The 20772-nt window shown below is 46.5% G+C and overlaps 1 protein-coding gene across 10 annotated transcripts in view; it reads left to right on the top strand.

Annotated features, from left to right (window-relative positions):
• The window catches only part of SLC23A2 (solute carrier family 23 member 2), a 132268-nt gene extending 111932 nt beyond the window's left edge, over positions 1-20336 (top strand). For all 10 annotated transcript variants that reach the window (XM_023251438.2, XM_023251436.2, XM_023251432.2 and 7 more), the window contains 6 exons: positions 3264-3411; positions 4560-4665; positions 9948-10077; positions 10731-10868; positions 13674-13769; positions 15544-20336. In XM_023251438.2, the coding sequence (XP_023107206.1) occupies positions 3264-3411; positions 4560-4665; positions 9948-10077; positions 10731-10868; positions 13674-13769; positions 15544-15776 (851 nt within the window). In that variant the 3' untranslated portion in view covers positions 15777-20336. The remainder of the gene's footprint in view (positions 1-3263; positions 3412-4559; positions 4666-9947; positions 10078-10730; positions 10869-13673; positions 13770-15543) is intronic.
• Positions 20337-20772: the final 436 nt, after the last annotated feature.

Here is a 20772-nt window from a genome sequence, read left to right as displayed (position 1 = left end):
CTCGGGCTTGCTCTCTTTCTCAAAAATAAAAAACATTTAAAATCACTTCCTCACCAGATCATATGTATTTCTGTATACCTGCCCCGCCCCCCCCCCCCCAAAAAAGAATAAATGCGTGGTTTGTAAACATATAATTTGAGATAAAATGAGATGAAATCGGTAAGGCAGCCAGGAGGGGGCCTGGCGTGTGCAGGGAGAAGGAGGAGGTACGGAGGGCGAGGGGGGTCAGGAGGAAGCGCCACAGCACACGCTGGCTGGGCTTCTCTGGGGTTCAGGCCGTTCGCCGGATGAGCACGGTTTAGGAGGGCCGGGTGGGCCGTTGGGGAGCAGCAGCTGCGCATGTGCTGAGAGTCCGAAGCGCTTTCCCCGGGGTCTCCCAGGGCCCCTGTGTGAGGAGGGCGGTGGGGCCCCTGGTGCGGTGATGCGGCAGGGCCTCTTGGCCGCAGCGCTTCGGGGCCGAGCGGCTCTGCTGCCGCCGCTCCCCGGGTAAAAAGCCACCCCCAGAGAGCCGCACTCTGACAGTTTGGCTTAACCTGGAGGCAGGTTTTCAGGTATCTAGAGCGGTGGTCCTGAGTCTCTAGTTTGATAACAGTTACCTGAATTGGTTGGTAAAATGCGATTTGGGGCCCAAAATGTCAACAGTGCTGCGGTGGAGAAACTCTGCTGTAAAGTAACCACATGGGTGTTGTTAGGTGTTGTAGTTGAAAGGAGACATGAGATGACAGTTAAGACTGAAAGCTGGAAAACAGCAACATGTATACACAGACCTGCTTCCGGCACGCACATGGTTGACTCTTGAACAACAGGTGGGGGTGTGGGGAGGTTGGGGCACCCCACCCCCACAGTCGGAAAATCACATACAACTTTTTTCCCCAAAACTTAACTACTAAGAGCCTACTGTGATGGGAAGCCTTACTAATAACATAAACAGTTAACACATATTTTGTATGTTACATGTTTTTATATATTCTTACAAAAAAGTAAGCTAGAGAAAAGAATGTTATTAAAGTCATAAGAGAAAATACATTTACATTACTGCATTTTGGGGGGAAAAAACAAGTAAGTGGACTAGTGCATTTATTTTTATTTTTTTATGTTTGTTTATTTTTGAGAGAGAGAGAGTATGAGCAGGAGAGGGCAGAGAGAGAGAGAGAGAGAGAGAGAGAGAGAGAGAGAGAGAGAGAGAGAGAGAGAGAGAATATCCAAAGCAGGCTCCGAGGTGTCAGCACAGAGCCTGACACGGGGCTTTAACTCACCAACGGTGACATCATGACCTGAGCCAGTCAGATACTTAACCAACTGAGCCACCCAGGTGCCCTGGACTAGTGCATTTACACACACACACACACACACACACGTATTTATATATATATATATATATATATATATATATATATATATATATATATATGGAAAAAGGGTCAAAAATTTAGAAGATTGCAGATTTAAAATGTTGAAGTAGATGGAATAAAGATTTTAAAAATCGAAGGACTGCAGGCAAAAGGGAAAAAAGTAAGAAAATAGTAATAAGACTAAGAAAATAAAAGGCAATTTCTGAAGAAATAGTAAATGGCAAAATAAGGATCCCTTCCCTCCAAATCAGGACACTAAAAGCCACAATGCTGTGTCAGTAACATGGTAACTATAAGATTATTTAGAAAATACAAAATGTTGCTGGATAGAGACATCTGCTCCAAACCTACCTGGAGATGCGAGTTGACCAACCATGCCCCTGTCTGCTCCCAGGCGGGAGCAGTTCCGCCCTTATACACTGCAGACATACTCTGCACACCTTACTTCACGTGTCTTCTTTATCCTCCCAAACCTGCGGTCACTCCTGTGACACAACCCAGGCCCTGCGGTGTTGCTCGTCCAGCCTCTCCCAGGCCCACCTTCCCCACGCTGCACTCCATTCTGCAGAGCACCAGCCCATTCCTGCACACCCTCCCCAGAGCCTCTGGACAAGAGCCCAGCATCTTCCTAACCTGTCCTTGTGACCGGTGTGGGTCACCTGTGTTTGAAGTCTGTTTTACAGTTTTAGGTCTTGCAGTGTCCAGACCCCCCAACTACTGTTGGTCTTGAACAAGACCATTTAACACATCTTTCTTTGTTACTGTGCTTTCCTACTTAGTGACTGCACTATAATGGTTCAGAGAAAGAAAGCACATTATCAAAGTCTCTTCTTTTTAAAAGTAAAAGTTTCTCATGATATTTTTATTAAATAAGACCCATGGTTTGTTTCTTTCTTTCTTTCTTTCTTTCTTTCTTTCTTTCTTTCTTTCTTTCTTTCTTTCTTTCTTTCTTTCTTTCTTTCTTTCTTTTTCTCCTTCCTTCCTTCCTTCCTTCCTTCCTTCCTTCCTTCCTTCCTTCCTTCCTTCTTTCCTTTCCTTTCCTTTCCTTTCCTTTCCTTTCCTTTCCTTTCCTTTCCTTTCCTTTCCTTTCCTTTCCTTTCTTTCCTTTCTTTCCTTTCTTTCCTTTCTTTCCTTTCTTTCCTTTCTTTCCTTTCTTTTCTTTCTGCTGTCAGCCCAGAGCCAGACATGGGGCTCATACTCACAAAACCGTGAGATCTTGACCTGAGCTGAAATCAAGAGACACTTAATCAACTGAGCCACCAGGCGCCCCAAGATCCATGCCTTTCAGTATCCAAATAACATAAAAAAAAAACTAATGTAGAATTAACTAAATCCAGATACTCAAAATAAAGTCACCTGGCGACTTAATCTTTGCTTTCTTAAAGGAAACTATTTAATTTTCTATAACACGGTTTACTTTAAAAAGTGCTGCTCTTACATTGGAGGGCTGACTACATCTTGTGCCATGCTTTACTGCTGGGATTTAAATTTAACTGGTGACCTGTCACTGCTTTTTCATTTAATGTCACCTCCTGGGCAAGATCACCTACTTGCTTTGCACAGTAGGGTTAAAAATCCTCTTCATACAAATTTCCTATTCTGTCAGGAATTCCTATCCAACAGGCTGTGTAATTTAGTAGACAGAGAGTGTGGCTTTGAAGCAGGAAGAGAAGCACTTCCCTCTTCTTTCTTGTAGCCAAACGCTTTACTTTTAATAAAGATGCAGAGCAGACCAATCCTGGTTATGGTCCTCTTCATCCAACTCAGGAACTGTCTCCAGGCATGTAGTGCATTGATGAATAACATTTAAAAATAAACACATCTTTTTCCATGAGCCTCAAAACCTGAGTGTGTCGTGTAGAGTCCTCTGATGTCCTGATCACTTTTGCCTGCTTCGTTTTCCTTCCGCAGTTCAGTGGGGACTGCCCACCGTCTCCGCGGCTGGTGTCATTGGCATGCTCAGCGCTGTCGTTGCCAGTATTATCGAGTCTATTGGGGACTATTACGCCTGTGCAAGGCTGTCCTGTGCCCCGCCACCTCCCATCCATGCGATAAACAGGTACGTTCCTGAGAAACTTGAGTTCTTCCTTGGGCCCCGTGCCTCCTTACTTGGCTCTTTGGTTAATCATGGAGAAGACTTTCCAAGACTTTCAGCGTGGAAGCAGCTGAGCATCAGGGCTCTTTGTTGGTTGTTTGTCTTTGGACAAGTCCCTGCCCCCATTTTGCTCTCCTTTTCCTCATCTGTAGCATGGAGCGCAGTCCCCACCCTTCCTTCCTCAGTGATGGTCACGTAAGATGCTCTTTCTGAGACCGTGCCAGACCCTAAACTCACCAGAACAGAGGCGAGACACTGCCATTGTTCTTTGCTTGATTTGGGGTCAGGGTTGTATGTCCTTTTTGATTTCTTGTTTTCCTTACTGTTCTTAAGGGTAAATACTGTGTCATCTGTTCACAATTACAATTCCTAGAGAGACCAGAAGAGCAGGAATAGGTGAAATCTGCAGTACCTAGAGACTTATGGGCAGGGGGGTTTATCCTCTCAGCATACCTGGTCTTCATGTTCTGGAAGCTAGGAGCGAATTGGACCCTGAGGGGTTGCAGAAAAGAGCACAGAAGACCCCCTTGCCCAACTAGCTGTTGCCCTTCTGGAAGGGATTATGTGTGATGAGATCCATTGGGCTGGTGTCAGCATGTTTTGCTTTGGTTCTGTTAGCATTCATAGTCTTGGTTCTTATAGCTTTCTCCCACGGGTGTTGCATATGATTGAGCTACTTATATATTGATTCTTTAAAAAGTTCCAGTGTGACAAAATTACAGAGCATTTCCTTCCTGATGAAACTATGTATTAATAGTAAAGGAATCAAATCAGTGGACAGCCCATACTTGTCTCAGATCCCAACAAATGGCTCTGTTTTCTGGCTAAAAGCCTTTCATTTGGAATGATTTTTGAACACCTGTGTCTAATGTGTGGCTCACAGAAGTGCTTCTCACAGTTGAGTGAGCATGGGGGGTCCTGTTAAAATGCAGGTTCTACTTGAGCAGGTCTGTGAGGCGGGCCTGAGACTCTGCCCTTCTGACCCTTCCCAGGAGTGCGGAGGCTCCCCACCTGTGCACACCGCCTTTGGATTATAGCCACTTGGAGAGTATTCCAGAGTGTTTCCCGCATTGAATGAATGTTTCTCTTTCCCCCATTCCTTTACGTTTTAGGGGGATTTTCGTGGAGGGTCTCTCCTGTGTTCTCGATGGCATATTTGGTACTGGGAATGGCTCTACTTCGTCCAGTCCCAACATTGGAGTTTTGGGAATTACTAAGGTACAGATATTTTTCTAATTAAATGGTTGGGCCTCTGGTGTTGATCCATTTCATCATTTGGTCTAACCACTGTGAATTCCAAAAGGAAGGCTTCTGATTCTGAGATCATCTTCCCACCCTGCTCCCCAATCTTTTTCTCATTGATAGGTTTCTGAATGCTGATGGAGGTCTCCCTCCCTTGGCTGCCCCGGTAGCCAGGCACTCAGTGTTACCATTCCCTCGTGCAGTCTACAAATACTAAGTCCCAACCCTGTGCCAGGCTATTGTTCTAGACACTTGGAATGCGTCAGTGAATGAAAAAAAATCCCGTTGTCAGAGTTTACATTCTAGAGAGGGGAAGATCAACAATAAACAGTAAGCATAGTTAGTATGAGAAAAACCTGGGGCAGGATGGGGGTATCGGCAGTGAAGGGGAGTAAGTCAGGCTCAGCCTCACCTGAGATGACCCTGAGCAAGCACCTGAACAGGGCAGTGGAGGGAGTGATGGAGATGGACGTTCAGGCCAGGGACGCGGCCAGGGTGAAGCCCTATCGTGAGAGCAGGCCCTCATGCTGCTGATCAGCAAGGAGGCCAGTGGGGCAGGAGCAGAGTACGGGGTGGTGAGAGCAGTTGACGCCCTCCAGGTAACAGGACGAAGTCACACAAGCCCCGTAAGCTGCCAGAGACAGGAGAAGGGGGTGCCCTGGGCTTGGCTCTGTCAGGGTATTTTTTAAGGCTCACTTGCCCTGTTACAAAGAGAGTGGACTTTGGGGTCAGGGGAGGAGGTAGAAATAGGAGACAGCACTAGTTCTAAATGTGAGATGATGCCAGTCCTTAGAGGAAAAAAATCAGCCTTACAGTAAAGAATTAATGTGATTTTCAAACCACAGCACCAGAGTCCTTCTCTTTCAGATGAAATCTGATGCGGAGTTAGTGGATTTGACAAGCTACAGCAAGTCTCCAGGCTGAGCAGGGCCTGGGTCCGGAGTCCGACTCACCCCTCCAAATAGACACGTGACCAGGGGCTGCCCCACCCCACAATCCGGCCTCTGTAAGGAGCCTGCTCCTAGACCTTCCAAATTTATTGCTAAGTTCTGCATCCCAGCTGCCCTGGGCCAGAGTGCGTCGTCTGCCAGGCTGGAACGGGCCTGCGCCCTGGCTGCTGTACTCTGGGCAGCTAGAGACAGTTAGGACCTGCTCACCATCTGGGATGGCCTGAGTGGGCCACAGGTCCCCCTCACCTGAGCCCTCTATCCTGAGAATTTAGGGGTGAGCTGCAGCCTTCTAGAGCTATCTGACCTCTGTAAAATTAGAAACCCATCCCCCGCCCCCTGGAGGATTCTATAACCAGATAAAAAGAAACCAGACACTAAGTTTGGTTAATCTTGACTACAAATCCAGGTGAGCGGGAGCACACAGTGCACACCTGACCTGTTCATTTTCCTGTAAGTGGGCGGGACCATCACAGAGCTCGGGCTCGGGGCTGCACACAGCCCTGCCTGCTACTCCTCACAGGCTGTGCTGGGTCCTGTCACTGCCCATGGTAGAAGCAGGTGCCGACCACACAGAGCTAAGGGCCCTTTAACCAGTTTGCTGCCGTGGCCCAGTAGACCTGTAACTAATCTGAAATATCATAGTAGTAAAATTGTTACAGATGGAGGGACTCCTAGGGCAAAGCGGTTTAACAAGCCAGCTCCCTTTCTGCACCCCGTTAGAACGAGCCTCACAAAACTTAACCCGGGTCACTGTAGGGAGTAGGTGGTGGTGCTCATTGAGGCTCCCTTCTGAAATGCGACTGAGGTGGTTTGGGGAGTAATTTCTTTATTACAGTTTGAATGGTGCCAGCTTATTCTGAAAAGGCAACCTGCCAGTACTTTTAATGAGCTAATTGATCTTTCTGAATCCTGTTGGATTAGTATCCCCGGGCAAGGGCGGCATCCGTTCAGGGGCCTGGAATTGGTTTTCATTGCTGACTTCACTAGAGGGATAATTGAGCTGTCTGCACAGCTGCATTGGGGTGGGAAATGGGACTTGGAGCAGATATTTCTTTTTGGCCCCAGCCATACAGCTGATGGAAGGTCCCTGTTCCAGAAGAAAGGCACGAGCTGGAGGCTGTGTTCTCATCCAGCTGAAGGACTTGGGACAAGTCCCTTTTCTGAGAACTCTCAGCTCTGAAATCCTACAATTCTAGATCAAGATCTGTGCTGTCCAGTTTAATAGTAGCTCCATGTGGCTACTATTTAAGTTAGTTGAAATAAGAAGTAAGAAATTCAGTTCCTCAGTTGCACTAGCCACATTTCAGGGGCTCAGCAGTCACGTGTGTCTAGTGGCTGTCAGTGGGCAGCACCGATACAGGACATTTCCATCCTTGTGGAAAGTTCTAAGGGACAGCAGTGGTGTGGGCCATTGTGTGAGACTACCGTGGCCTACAGAAAGAGGGTGAACTCTGGTTCTTCCAAAGGATCTGTCTCCCATTTCCTGGCAGCTCTGACATTTGTTATCCTTTATCCAGTTATGACGGTCCCTGTACATGGCAGTCCTAACCTATTTGATTAGGAGTTGAGGATGCCAGCTACCCTGTTGTGTTCAGAAGCCCTCGGGTTGGATTCCACGTACTTCTCTGCTCAGTGTGTTCCAGTGTCTGTCCCACAAAGAGAGATGGCGTATCGGGGTGGGGAGGTGACTATTTTGGATTCCAGCCCTGATCCCATCACTTTCTCGCAGTGTGACCGTGGACAGTTTACATCACCTCCCTGAGTCTCCATGCCCTTGTCTACAAAGCCAGGCGTTGCAATTAATAAATTGATGTAATGCACTTAGCGCAGTCTGGCACAGTGTAGATGCACAGTAAGCACCAGCTAGCGTCCTTGATATTTAGCCCTAAGTTTGCTTCTAGGGACAGAATAAATACCACCTCTCCTGACAGTGCAGTCTCTTTGGAGGTGTCCAGAGGAAGGTCATTTCTCCTGTGCTGCATTCCACACTGTCGAAGACTGGAAAGCCAGAAATGCAGTGTCAATATTTTGATGGCCCTACAGGCACAGAGTTCAAGAAAGAAGTCAGAACTGAGGCAGGGAAGAGATTCCAGGGAGCCAGCAGCAGGGAAGGAGAGGCAAAAGGCTCCATGTACACCGCACCTTGAGGACAGGGATTAGGGCTGTGTTTCTGGTGTTTCAACCAGAAGTGTGTAATAGGCATCAGTTAATAGTCATTGAACAGGAGAATGGCTTAGCTGCTGCCCATTTGTTTGTTTGCTTGTTTTTGAGTATCTAAGGCAGATCAGCCTTCCATGTACAGTCTTCATATAGGATTTATTGTTTCAAGCAAGGCCGGCCTTGCCCTTCCCCTTGCACATCTGATCCCCTCTGCACAGGTGGCTCCCTGTACCTGGATGCTCTTCCTCCAGGGAACTCTTACTCATCCCTCCCCGGCTCTTCAGAGCTCTTCCTCCCTGCCGGGTGCCCACACAGCATAACCATTGCAGCCGTACAATTATTTGATCATAAGTTTGTGGCTTGCTCGTCTTTGTATCCCCCCCCCCCCCCAGTCTAACAAGTGCTGGTCACATAGTAGATTCCTAAAAACGTTTGCTGAAAAACAGCAGGCTCCCCTATCATGTAATGCAGCCAAACAGAAGTCATTTTTGCTCGATTCTCCAGTTGGCGTACCCTTTTTCACTGCCTCCCTGCCCTGATGACATATTGGGGGGAGCGGTAGATTCTGACGGCAGAGCCTGGGCTCCAGGGTCCGCTGTGCCTGCTTATAGCCGGACAGCCAGCCATCCCTTCGTTGGCTCAGTAACATTCTACTCTGATTCTTAACCACCTGACTTTTGGGCCCTGTTGGAAGCTCCAGACCAGCACCACCCAGCAGAGCATTGTGCGGTGTGGGACGTTCTATGCACACCTGTGCCATTCTGTGTGGGATCTGCCAGCCATACGTTCCTGTTGAGCACTTGAAATAGTGGCTGGTGCACCTGAGGGACTAAATCTGAAATTCCATTTCATTTTAGTTTAGCAGCCATCTCCTCACTGTAAGTCATCCTTCTGGAACCTCTTTTATCAATTTATGTCCTCAAGGTATTTTCCTGGGAAAGGCAGCACACAGTGCAGGATTCTGGAGCCTGGTGCTGGCTCCACATCCCACTTCTGCCCAGGCAGAAGTTTCTAGAAGGCAGAGATCAGGTCGAACAGAGAGGAGACCATGTGGGAAATATTATAATGGTTCTGCAGAGACCCAGTGTGGGGGGGCAGACCTTTGGCATCAAGGAAGGCTTTTAAGAGGAGGTGGCATTTGGTAGTGTTTTGAAGGATGTGTCTAGAACCGGCCAGAAGGGGGATGTGGGAAAGAGTGTCCAGGTAGACAGGCCGGGGGATGCCTGAGAAAGGGGTTTTATTTCCCAAACACCAGAAGATTAAAGGGGGGAGGCGCTTACCTCGCGAATCACTGTGTGAGAAAGGTCATTCTGCACAGCGGACAGGACAGATAGGTAGAGGAAAGGCTGAGGCCACAAGCCCAAGTGGGAGGCTGTCCTGTAGCCTCATGCTGGTCAGGCACTGTTCAAACTGTTTTACACCTTGTCTCATTTAACCCTTAAAACAAAAGCTCGTGGTGTGTCATTCTAAAACGAGGATCCTGCCACCCAAAGAAGCCAAGTGGCTTGCCCTGGTTCCCTGGTTGGAGTGGAGTGGGGTACAGACCAGTCAAGGGGCTGAGAATCCACACTCCTTGGCCTCTAGGCCGTGTCACCTCTCACAGGGAAGGAGAGGAGGAGGGGAGGAGGTTCCAGAAATATTTGGGACTCTTGTCTGATTCAAGGTGTGGGGAAGATGGAGACAAGTGAATTGCTTTTGGGTGGGGTAACTTGATAAAGGGTAATTCCAAGAACCTGGAAGAGAAAAGCAGGAATAAGCCTAGTTTTTGCATTTGACGTTAGAAGGTCACCCTGGCCCTTGACTGTAATGGTATTTGAAAGCCCAGACCTGAGAGCAGGAGCAGGTCTACCCTGAAGTGACATCACCCAGGGAACAGGGAGCAAAGGCTGGGCCCTGGTGCCACCTTCTTCCAGGGGAGGGGAGGGGAGGGAAGGAGGAAGAGGAAGAGGGGAGTTGGTGGTAATCTCTTTACTCTGGGTGTCTTTAGAGGGAGGAATTGTGTCCTGAGAGCCATCTTCCTTGTAAAATGAGACATCTCTCTTAACCGAAAGTTTTGTAGCTTGGGGCTTCTGTCACATTTGCCCCCGAGGGGCCTGTGTGGAAATTTGTGCAGAACTGGCGGTGAATGCCTTCTGGTGTGTTCCTCAGGTCGGCAGTCGGCGGGTGATTCAGTACGGTGCGGCCCTCATGCTGGCTCTTGGCATGATCGGGAAGTTCAGCGCCCTCTTCGCCTCCCTCCCGGATCCGGTGCTTGGCGCCCTCTTCTGTACTCTCTTCGGTAAAATCCCATTTCCTTGAGAGCCTGTCTCCTCTCCTCCCTTTCACATTTGCTCAGGAATCCCTTTAGTAAGATGGGAGGTAATAATTAATACGTTTCCATTTAAAAGTACACAGGGAATACCCCTTCAAAACATAAAAACATCAGTCTCTGAGTTGAATTTATGTTAAAGGTAGAACCAAGTGTAGAATACTTATGCTAGGAAAAATAAGATGACCTTAATCTTTAATTGGTGTATCTAATTGCTTTAACTCAGATATCTTCTCTGAATGGCATTTAGTTTACAACTGACATGAACTCTGTGCCATTCGGTTGTGATCAGGGCCCAGATCTTCGGGTGGGTTTTCCAGTTTAATCAGGATGTCTGCATAGAGGTTTTAAAAGGCAGCCAATGTCCTTAGTTTTCTGCTTGGTCTAAAGAAAGTGAATGTGATGTTTGTGTCCCTGTGTAAGCCCAGATGGTGCTTAGGCCAGGAGTCATTTGGTTCAGAGACCCAGGTGGTCACATTCCGACCCTGTCCTGTCACTGTTCTGTCTCCCAACTTGTTTCTGGCGGGACAGAGGAGGGGCAGGGTGGGGAGTCTGTGTCCCCTCCATCGCCCATCTGTACTGAGCTTAGTGTGCTGCCCGCCAGCTGATGTTTTTCTCTCCAGGAATGATCACAGCTGTTGGGCTCTCCAACCTGCAGTTTATCGACTTAAATTCTTCCCGGAACCTCTTTGTCCTGGGATTTTCAATCTTCTTTGGGCTCGTCCTTCCAAGTTACCTCAGGCAGAATCCTCTCGTCACAGGTAAGGAAAACTGGCCACAGCCACCAGCTCAGAGAAGACTTTGGAACTTCAGGAATTGTCTCCGTGAACATTGGTCCATGTGTCTATCTCATTTGAGTCTTGTTTTGCCACAGCTTATCTGGAAGCCCTTCGCGCTTCCGGCATGAGCTGGCGTGTGCACGTTAAGGGCTCTTTATTTACAGGGACCCTGTCTTTTGGGAGAATGCCTGTGTGTAAAACCTTTTGATTTTTCAGACTAATGCTTTCTGAAAACGTAGAATTCAAAACCCAGCTTCATAGACTTTCAAGTACATGTCTTTCTCCTGAGATTGTAACTACTTTGAATTCAAGATTAACCCTTTTAACACCTTTTTAATACCCTGATGTCATGAAGAATGAACAAAGGGGAACCATCTTAAGTAGCAATGGCTGCTGACATTTTATGCGGAATTGGGGACCATTTTATATATACATTATATATGTGTGTGTGTATATATGTATGTGTATATATATATATATACACACACACAGACACACATACATACACATATAGCATATATACTATATATGTATTTTATATATAATGTTTTATATTTATACTTATTTATAAATATAATTTATAATTATATTTATATTAAGCATTTTATATTAAATATATATTTATATAAATACATATTTTGGGGGTAAAATTCTATAATGTAAAATTAACTATTTTAGGGTTTTTTTTTTTTTTTTTTTTTTTTTGAGACAGAGAGAGGCAGAGCATGAATGGGGGAGGGTCAGAGAGAGAGGGAGACACAGAGCCCGACACGGGGCTTGAACTCACGGACCGTGAGATCACGACCTGAGCTGAAGTCGGACGCTTAACCGACTGAGCCACCCAGGTGCCCCAACTATTTTAAGTTTTTTTTTAATGTTGTTTTTTTTTTTTTTAATTTATTTTTGAGACAGAAAGAGACAGAGCCTGAGCAGGGGAGGGGCAGAGAGAGAGAGGGAGACACAGAATCTGAAGTAGCCTCCAGGCTCTGAGCTGTCAGCACAGAGTCCAATGTGCGGCTCGAACTCATGAGCTGTGAGATCATGACCTAAGTCGAAGTCAGACACTCAGCCGACCGAGCCACCCAGGCACCCTTAAAATGAACTATTTTAAAGTGAACAGTTCAATGCTGTTTTAGTACATTTACAATGTTGTATAACCACCACCTCTATTTAGTTTCCAAAACTGTCTCCTCACCCCAAAATAAAATTCCGTATCCATTAAGCAGTTAATTCCTCTTATCCCCCTTCTCCCAGCCCCTGGCAACCACCAATTTGCTTTCTGTTTCTGTGGATTTACCTGTTCTGGATATTTCACATAAATGAAATCATATGTGATCTCTGGCTTCTTTCACTTAGCATGTTTTTGAGATTTGTATATAACTATTCTTTTTCATGGCTAATAGTATTCCATTGTGTGTGTGTGTGCGCGTACACACACATACACACACACACACACACACACACACACACCATAATCTGTTTATCCATTTGTCCAACAGTGGACATTTGGGTTGTTGCTACCCTTTGACAGTTGTGAATAGTGCTGTTGTGTACATTGGCATACAAGTACAGTCAGTCCTCACCCATGGTAGTTCTGCTCTGTAAGGTCACTGTGAACGCAGAATTAGCAAATGCTGAACCGTCCCTTCTAGGGGAGCAACAGCCAAGAGCAGTGTAACTCACCCAACACATGCGTTTTCTCCCTGAGGCTCAGCACGGCTTTCTTGCCCTTAGGAACAGTAGACCGCGCTTCTACACGACACTTGGGGGCCATTTTAAACAACTAAATCACCGACCAAAAACACAAAAATGGGGGAAGAGGCGGTATTAAACAGACCGCCACGCGCACACTTGAGAAGAACAGAGGTGAAACAAGAAGGCGGAGCGTTACCTTGATTGACCTCAGCCAGGAACATGCATGTTGTTGGCAACTTAAAGTTTCTGCTGCTTTGTGAATGACTGCGAAGGCCAGGAGGATTCATTCTGGGTTTGCAGATAAGTTTTTAGTGTTTAGGTAAATTCAGATACAGAATCTGCTAATCATGAGGATCAGCTGGATTTGAGTACCTGCTCTCTGTTTCTTTGAGGTAGAATTGCCTTGTCATAGGGAAGTTCTAGATTTTTCACTCTGGGAGGAACTGCCAAACTGATTCCCACCACCTGAGCTCAGGGGTTTCTGTTTCTCCACACTCTTGCCAACGCTTGTTATTTTCTGTTGAGGATTTTTATACTTTAAATCTAGGAAGTGTGTGAGCTTCTGATAACGAGGAGATTCTTGCTGCTTTTCACATTTTAATATATCACATTTATCGGAGTTCACTTATATAAATTCAGTTGCTCCTAATTAAAAGGAGCTAAAGCACACATCAGTGATCCAGGATTCTGAAACCCTTTATCTGGTTGTGAACACCACAGATATGCTTGTTGTCTTATTCTGTTTGTAGTTTTTTCAGCCTTGCAACGGCTATCTTTTATATTAATTTTTTTTCTCAATCTGCAAACACCACGCCCCAGTGGCTTCCTAGTTCATTATCGGGTAAGCTTCATTCTTAGATTTATCTTCTACGGTCCATTGTTGGGAATTCTCCTCATGGAGGTAACCTTTTGATTATTATGGAAATTACTTATAATAGTTGAAAATGTTACTAGCAAAAAATTTATCTGCTCATATACAACAGAAATTTTCACCTTCATGCATCACATTGGCTGGTGATTAGTCCCCACCCCAGTGCTCCTTCTAGCTGTCCTGACTGTGGCAGTGACCCTCCCACTGTGTTCTGTCTCCAGGCATAACGGGGATCGATCAGGTGTTGAACGTTCTTCTCACAACTGCTATGTTTGTAGGAGGCTGCGTGGCTTTTATTTTGGATAACACCATCCCAGGTATGTGGTATACACCAAACGTGCTTATTGCGTATGTGAATTACTTGTTTTGCGAAGTAAATACGGAAGCAGGAAGAGTGAATCAGTTCAGAGCCCTCACTGGTTCAAACTGTCTTTTCTAAAGCAGTTAAGATGATGCCTCCAGCCTCCTTTTATGAATCAGTTTTTTGCTGATAAACCTAGTGGGGTTTTTTTCCTTGCTGAGTTGAGAGAAAGCAGGTAAGCTTCTTGCCCATGATGCAGGGTGGTGGGATGTCTGGGGCACTGTCCAAGCCACCAGCCCTCCTTGCACAGCCTCGCTCAGTGCCCACGGTGGCTTTTGTCATCTTGTTCACACACTCTTCTGAGCCGGCTGTTAACAGCCTGCAGTGTGTCTCCTCCTCCTTTCTGAGGCAGGCTCCCAGCTACCTAGGACCAAAAGACAGTATGGTAGGCACAGGATCTTTCCAGGACCAGTGACTGAGAGGTGGATGGAGGCAGCTGTCTCCCCCACACCCGTAGCCCTTGTTTCTCAGCTGGGTGCATTCTGTGCCGAGCTGGGTGATGCTATGTGGGCCCTGCCTCACAGCCTTCCCAGCTTCCTAGAGGAGGCTGCTGGTACCATTGGAAAGTGCCACCACGGATACACTGATTAATGTACCTTCCATCAAGGAAGGGTGAGGCTTATTCTTGAACTTGAAGGTTTTGTTGAGATTTCTCCCCTAAAAACAGCACACCTCCAAAAAGCCTCAATCAAGAGGTTGCTGCACATGAGGCAAAAGGAATCACATGCATGAATAGGTGGAAGGTGTTAGATTGATGGGCGTCAGTCACTAACTCTCTCAGAACTAATTGAGCGAGAGGCACAGGAGTCTGACAGGTGGAAATTAAAGTTCACTTTGTTACAGCAACATGGATGGGAGGGCCTTGCTTAGATGTAAGAAAACAATGGTGTTCCTCATCCTGCGCCATATACTTAAGCTCCTCATCTGGGTTTGGGCAGAGATAGTATGTTGTTAGGTATCCCATGTAGCCAAGGGCAGGTGCCATTGTGCCTCTCTGCACCAGAAAGATTTACAGAAAAAGTCAAGGGCTCAGGAGCTTCTGAGCCCTGTGGGCCCAGATCTTTCTCCCTGACTCATTTGTCAGGCTACAACGTGGAAGTTCATCCTCACATGTTCATCCATGACAAGTGGGGAGTACGTGGCAAAAGTGCCTCTCCCTCCCTCCCCCTCCCCCACCCCACACAGATGGAGCAAAGCAGGATAAACCTTGGCATGTGTGGATGGGGGGTGGTTTGCCCTGACCAGTTTATGAAGACATTATATGTGATATAATAAAGACCGGGTCCTGTTCTGCAAGATCATATTTTGCATTTTAGAAGTTCTTGTGTTGGTTTTTGAGAACAGATTTGGGGAAAGAGATGGTGAGATGGAAGACCAGACAACCAGTTAGGAGATTGTTAAAATGACCCAAGAAAGCAATAACGTGGTGTGGGACTGACCTCAACAATGGGAATCGAGAATATGGGCCACGTGGGAGGGCAGTGAGGAGGCAAAGACATCGGGATGTTTGTGGAGCAAAAGGAACAAGGATGGGCTAGTGGTTCTTAGGTTTCTGGTTTAGGTACCTGGATGGCTGAGTGCCATCAACTGCTCCTCAAGGGATCTTTGCTGTCGTCCTGGCAGGTTCCATGTATGGGACAGCATGTCGGAGAATCTCAACTCTTGGTGGAACTGTCAAACTAAACATTCCATTGTATTGTTTTGTGTGTGCGTGTGTGGGTGTTCCACAGGTACTCCGGAGGAAAGAGGAATCCGGAAGTGGAAGAAGGGCGTGGGCAAAGGGAGCAAGTCGCTCGATGGCATGGAATCCTACGATCTGCCGTTCGGCATGAACATTATTAAAAAATACAGATGCTTTGGCTACTTACCCATCAGCCCAACCTTTGCGGGCTACACGTGGAAAGGCCTCAGGAAGAATGCCACCAGCCGGAGTTCAGACGAGGACTCGCAGGCCACGGTATAGCTGTAGCTCACCCTGTGGCCCGGCCGCAGTGAGGCATGAATCTGTAGTTCCTTGCTGAGTAACAAGCAGTAACCTGTATGTTTGTATATCTGCATTTACATTCTGCACCCAGAGCTAAGACGATTACAAATAGCTTTTTTTGTTGTGGGTGGTGATCGTGTCTAATATTGTGTCTCACCTGTCTCCTTATTTAAGCCCTACCCCTTGCCTTTGAGAGCATCCATTGAACTTGAAGTTCCTGTCCTCCTGTGGGAGTGGGTGTTTAAATCCACAGCGGTTCCTTGGTTTCGGTCTCCTTCTACCACCCTGGGCTAGCTTTCCTACAAGCTGCCTCTGGGGTGCAGGGGCTTTTCTGTTCCAGAAGCACCTGGACCCGCTTCTATTTTATTTGACCTCAGCCTGCACCCGCATAGACCCCCTCTGCTCAAGGGGCACCAGTATCCTCGCACTGTCACATCTGACTGGTCAGATGTGATTCTGTGTCCCCTGATGCTCCTGTAGCAGCAAACTATTGACCTGATTGAAAACAGTCAACATGGTTACCTTATACCCATATCTGTGTGTGGGTAAGGTCTGTACAGGTGTTAATTAGAATTGAAATCTGTTTGGGGGATTGGAGGGGAAAGGAAAGGACCTTGAAGTCAATATCTGATTCTCAACTGCTCTTCCTTGGTGCCACCCTGGCCCGGGATGGGCCAGCACATTTCATACTGGCCTCTTTTTCACTATAATTGAGACACTCTATCTGACATTTTATCACTCTAGGCTGGTGTGATGGGTATAGAGTGCCACACAGGGGCACTAAGCAAATGTTTATGGGAGTCTTGACTCTGCCGTCATGTGGATGTCAGTTCTTGTTGCGCGTATCTATAAATTACAAGATTTTATTCCTATTTAATGTTATTGACTATAACAGGTTTTTGAAATCAGTGTTTTTCCATGTGACCCTCTTTCCTTGCATCCCTATTACTTGTCCCCCACCCCTCACTTCCCATTAAGAAAAGAACCAGCATTTATAAAGCTGTGGATACCATCAGGGAAGCTTGTCGTCAAGGCTTTTGAAGGCCAGTAACCATTATTGTGGTTGTGTTTTGTATTGCTTGATACCATGAAAGTGTAAATACTGTAATGCCTAATCTATTTATCAAAACTGACTACTGGACCAGAGCCCAGAAACCGTGGGTTAAGTTACACGTGAATTTGTTTTGTGAAGAAGGGAAGCTGAGGCAGGTAATCAACAGAGCCGCCATATTGAATGGTTGGACATCCTGGTAAATTCATCCCTGTAGTTCTGTTGCAAGTCATTTCTGGCAGTTAAGGCTTAAGGAGACTTTCTGTGAGTTACCATGTGGAATGTCCACTGGATTTTGATTTTGCAGGGGGGGAAATTAGACTGGCTAAATGCTGCCTTTCTTGTTTTAAGTTATTGCAGAAGATGGTAAGAAAAGCAGTAGGCAGGGCCCCTTCTGTTGATTTCTCATTAATAACACTAAATCTTTTCTGGAAAAGTTACTTCTGTGGAATTTGGTTTGAAAATTTTCAGCCACAGGAAACCCTGAAACACAAGGTAGCAACCTCGCTGCGTGAGGTTGTGCTTCCTAGGTCGTTTGTTAACCTGGTTGAGCCTTAGACAGCCCATGGGTGTTCTTGTCTCTGACAGCAGGGCATGGTTCTCAGCAGCTCTGTGTCCACAGGGCCCGTTTCCTGCCCCCATAGCTGGTTCTCCTCCACCTCGTTCTGATGTCTTTGGCAGCATTGTTGTACCACTATAGCCTCCTCGATTCCTGGGAAGTTTGGGGCTTCAAGGCGTATTCTGGCAAGAATAGTTCAGAGCCACTGTACCATTTTGCCAAGATCTTATTGCAGATTAAGTAAAAAAAAAAAAACAAAAAACAAAAAAATGAGATTCTAAATTACATTTAATTTTGTATGTTTTTTAAAAGTGTATCTGGTGCATAGTTAACTGTAGAAGCACACTGGTCAATGGTTTTCATCTCTTTAACTTGGTTAACTAACACTCAATGCCGACAGCCGTCCTGTACTGAGTTGCTCTCAGTTTCCTTCTGTTTGTGTTTTTGCTCAGCATCTCTAATTTCTCTGCTCTAAATAGTGGGGAAACTGTTAAACAGGCCAGAGATTTGCAGTATTCTAGTTCTCTAGATGAGCAGAAGGACCAAATATCAAATAAAAGCATCTGAACCATTGGGTAATTTAACTTTCAGCGTAACCTGATGGGGCATCTTCCCTCCAAGTGAGTGACACTTAGGATATGTGCTTCAAACATCCAGAAACCCACTCCCTTCTGAAACCCCTCCTTGGGCCGGGTTTTATTGGGAGCTTCCAAATCTGCTGGTCTGGGGGATGTCTTCTGCAAGCATTTAAATGTGGAGGGAAGCCCTGTATCCATACCGAATGTTAGAGATGATGGATTGTGCTCTTTTTGTTTCGTTGGGGCCAACTTTAGATTCTCTAAGGCAGGGGGAAGGGGACAGGAGGTGGGGAGGAAAGAGGGCAGCCCAACTAAAGGTCCTATTGAGTCTGGTGCTTTCTGCACTCACTTTCACTTGAGTGAGTGGAGTCTCCTGATAATGAACAGATCCTGCATGTGCAGCACACACAACCATGATCGAAAGTGGTCCTCCTGCCGGCAAATATGCTACAGAATGAGTCTGTAATTAAAAGAGAAATGTATTCGTCTGCTCCTTAGGTTCAAGCACACACTGAAAGGGAGGTTTTGAGGGACGAAGGGGCCATGTGCATTTACATTATTGGCCTGCATTTCTGGGGCCGCATATCCACCACACTTTGGCCAATAGAACGTTTTTAAATGTTTTGGATGTAAGTGTTCTTGGACAGGGCATTCAGCCTCCAGTTTCCATAGTGACTACACCTACCCACCGTCTTTACATTGACCCTGGCCATCTCAATGTAAGAAGTAGAAAGTATTTATTTAGAAGGACAGTAGATACTGTCCCATCGAGGTGGGTGGCAAGGGAGAGCCCACCACTGGTTTTAATAAAAACTATCTAACGTGGTTCATAGAGTAATGGGGAATGGCTCCAGTCTTTGTCTCATTAGGGAATTAAACTTAGATTCTTTCATACAGACTCTTTCTTAAGAGGGTTTCAGATGTCGTAGTTTCTCGTGATTGATGGAGGTAAGAGAAGTGGCTTAACCAGGCCAGTTGGAATGAGGCATCGTGTGTCCTGGTGGTTTCCCGTTTTCATGGTAACAAATTCACACACCGGATTTGCTTTATACTGTAGAATACTGACTTTCATGATGACGACTTGGTTTATGCATGAATACTGCAGTATTTCCATATAGTAAAGTAACATTTCTACCCAGGATAATAGTCAGTTCTCCAGGGAGGGAATGATATAATTTTCATGACAATGTCATGTGATAATAGAATTTCTCCATTGATGAATCTCTAGTATGTGTGTATACTTTATTTAACCATGCGTATATTTTATCACCATGAGCTAAAGTAATTCTTTCATTCACGGCCCTGCTGAAGGATTGGTACTGGCAACTTAGACTTACGAGTTGGCAACTATAATCATCCAGAATACTGATGCCACGAGAGTGGCCAGGCCAGGTAGAAGGTGAATAAGGAGCTGTGGCAGAAGCCTCATTCCAGAACCTGCCTGGCAGTGAGCGGCAGCGTTGCGTGGGCGCTGTGCTTGGGACGTGCACACGCAGCCACACCCCCCGGGCACCGTGGCTGTGCACTCACTGCACGCGGGCCTGAGGCTTCTGGGGGGCGCCCCTTCTCAGGGGAGCCCCCCTGGGCCTCAGAGAAGGGCCCCGGGTTTCCACATGCCATACGTGTTGCGCTCTGTCCCCTTATGATTTGGACACAAACAGGACGTTTCCCACCCGCCACTTCACCTGCAGTCACCTCCTGAGTAGCTTGAGAAGACCGCCCGTTGTCGCGGACATTCGGCTTCTCCCTGTGGATGCGGAAAGCACGTTAGCGCTGGGCACCCCTTTTCAGCAGCCTCACACACATTCCTGCCCTTCTAGGTTGTTCTTGACTGTGCCTGGTCCTCCTCCGCAGAAGGAACACCCGGCGTCCTTAGACTCACTGCGCTCGTTTCCCGGCACTTAGGGCACCCTCACCAGTGTCTCCGTCTCACTGACAGTTCAAGTTAATACCCTTTTTTGTTCGTTGGTAACAACCTCTGTTTGACACATTAATAAATTTCTGACTGTTCTTAAAGCAGTGGGGATGCCTATATTTTCCTTGCGTTTTTGTGACTGACTTTGGCTATATACCTTTCTGGGGTTTTGTTTGTTTTTTATTTTTATTTTGCATACCGAGGGTATCTGGGGGTGGGGTTGTTTTTTGAGATGTGTAATTCTTTTATGGAGTTTTTAAAAAAGAATTTTCATATTGTTTTTCTAACATGGCTTCATTAAACGTTTAAGTATTTTAAAAATATGTAATATTTGGACCAGATGTTGTGAATAATAGTAGAGATAAAGCTATTTTATTCTGTATTTTTAAAACTGTTCCGTACAAATAAAAGCTCTCCTGGACGCAGTTCCTGTAAACGTGCCTCCTCCTTTGGCTGGTCTGTAGGAAATTTGTCGTTAATTAAAAGTCATCACCCAGGGGAGGGAAATCGACTCAATAAACTCGATTCAGCAAGTCTCAGATGTTACCGTTGTCGGGGACCTGGAAGACCACAGGAGGAAAGCAGGAGCCAAAGCATCATCTGTTCCCGCGAGCAGAGAACCACAGCGGGCCGCTTGGGGGATGCCTGAGCGAACCTTCATTACAGGATGCACCCTGCTGCACCGTGGGCAAAATCAGGAACCTCTTGTTAAGTCAGCGACATCTGGAGGCTGGATCGAGAGAGCCAGTCCGTCCACACGGTGGAATCAAAGGCTTCCAGAGCAGACTAAGCCCTGCTGAGTGTTTAGGCAGGGGCCAGAAATGCTGAGGCGTGGGTGCCAAAGAGGCCCGGAGCCCAGCTTGAGAGCAGCT

This window comes from Felis catus, chromosome A3 (genome assembly GCF_018350175.1).
Source record: "Felis catus isolate Fca126 chromosome A3, F.catus_Fca126_mat1.0, whole genome shotgun sequence".
In the NCBI taxonomy this organism is placed as follows: domain Eukaryota; kingdom Metazoa; phylum Chordata; class Mammalia; order Carnivora; family Felidae; genus Felis; species Felis catus.
Note: the sequence above shows the minus strand (reverse complement) of the source record. Positions and strands in the feature narration are given on the sequence as shown.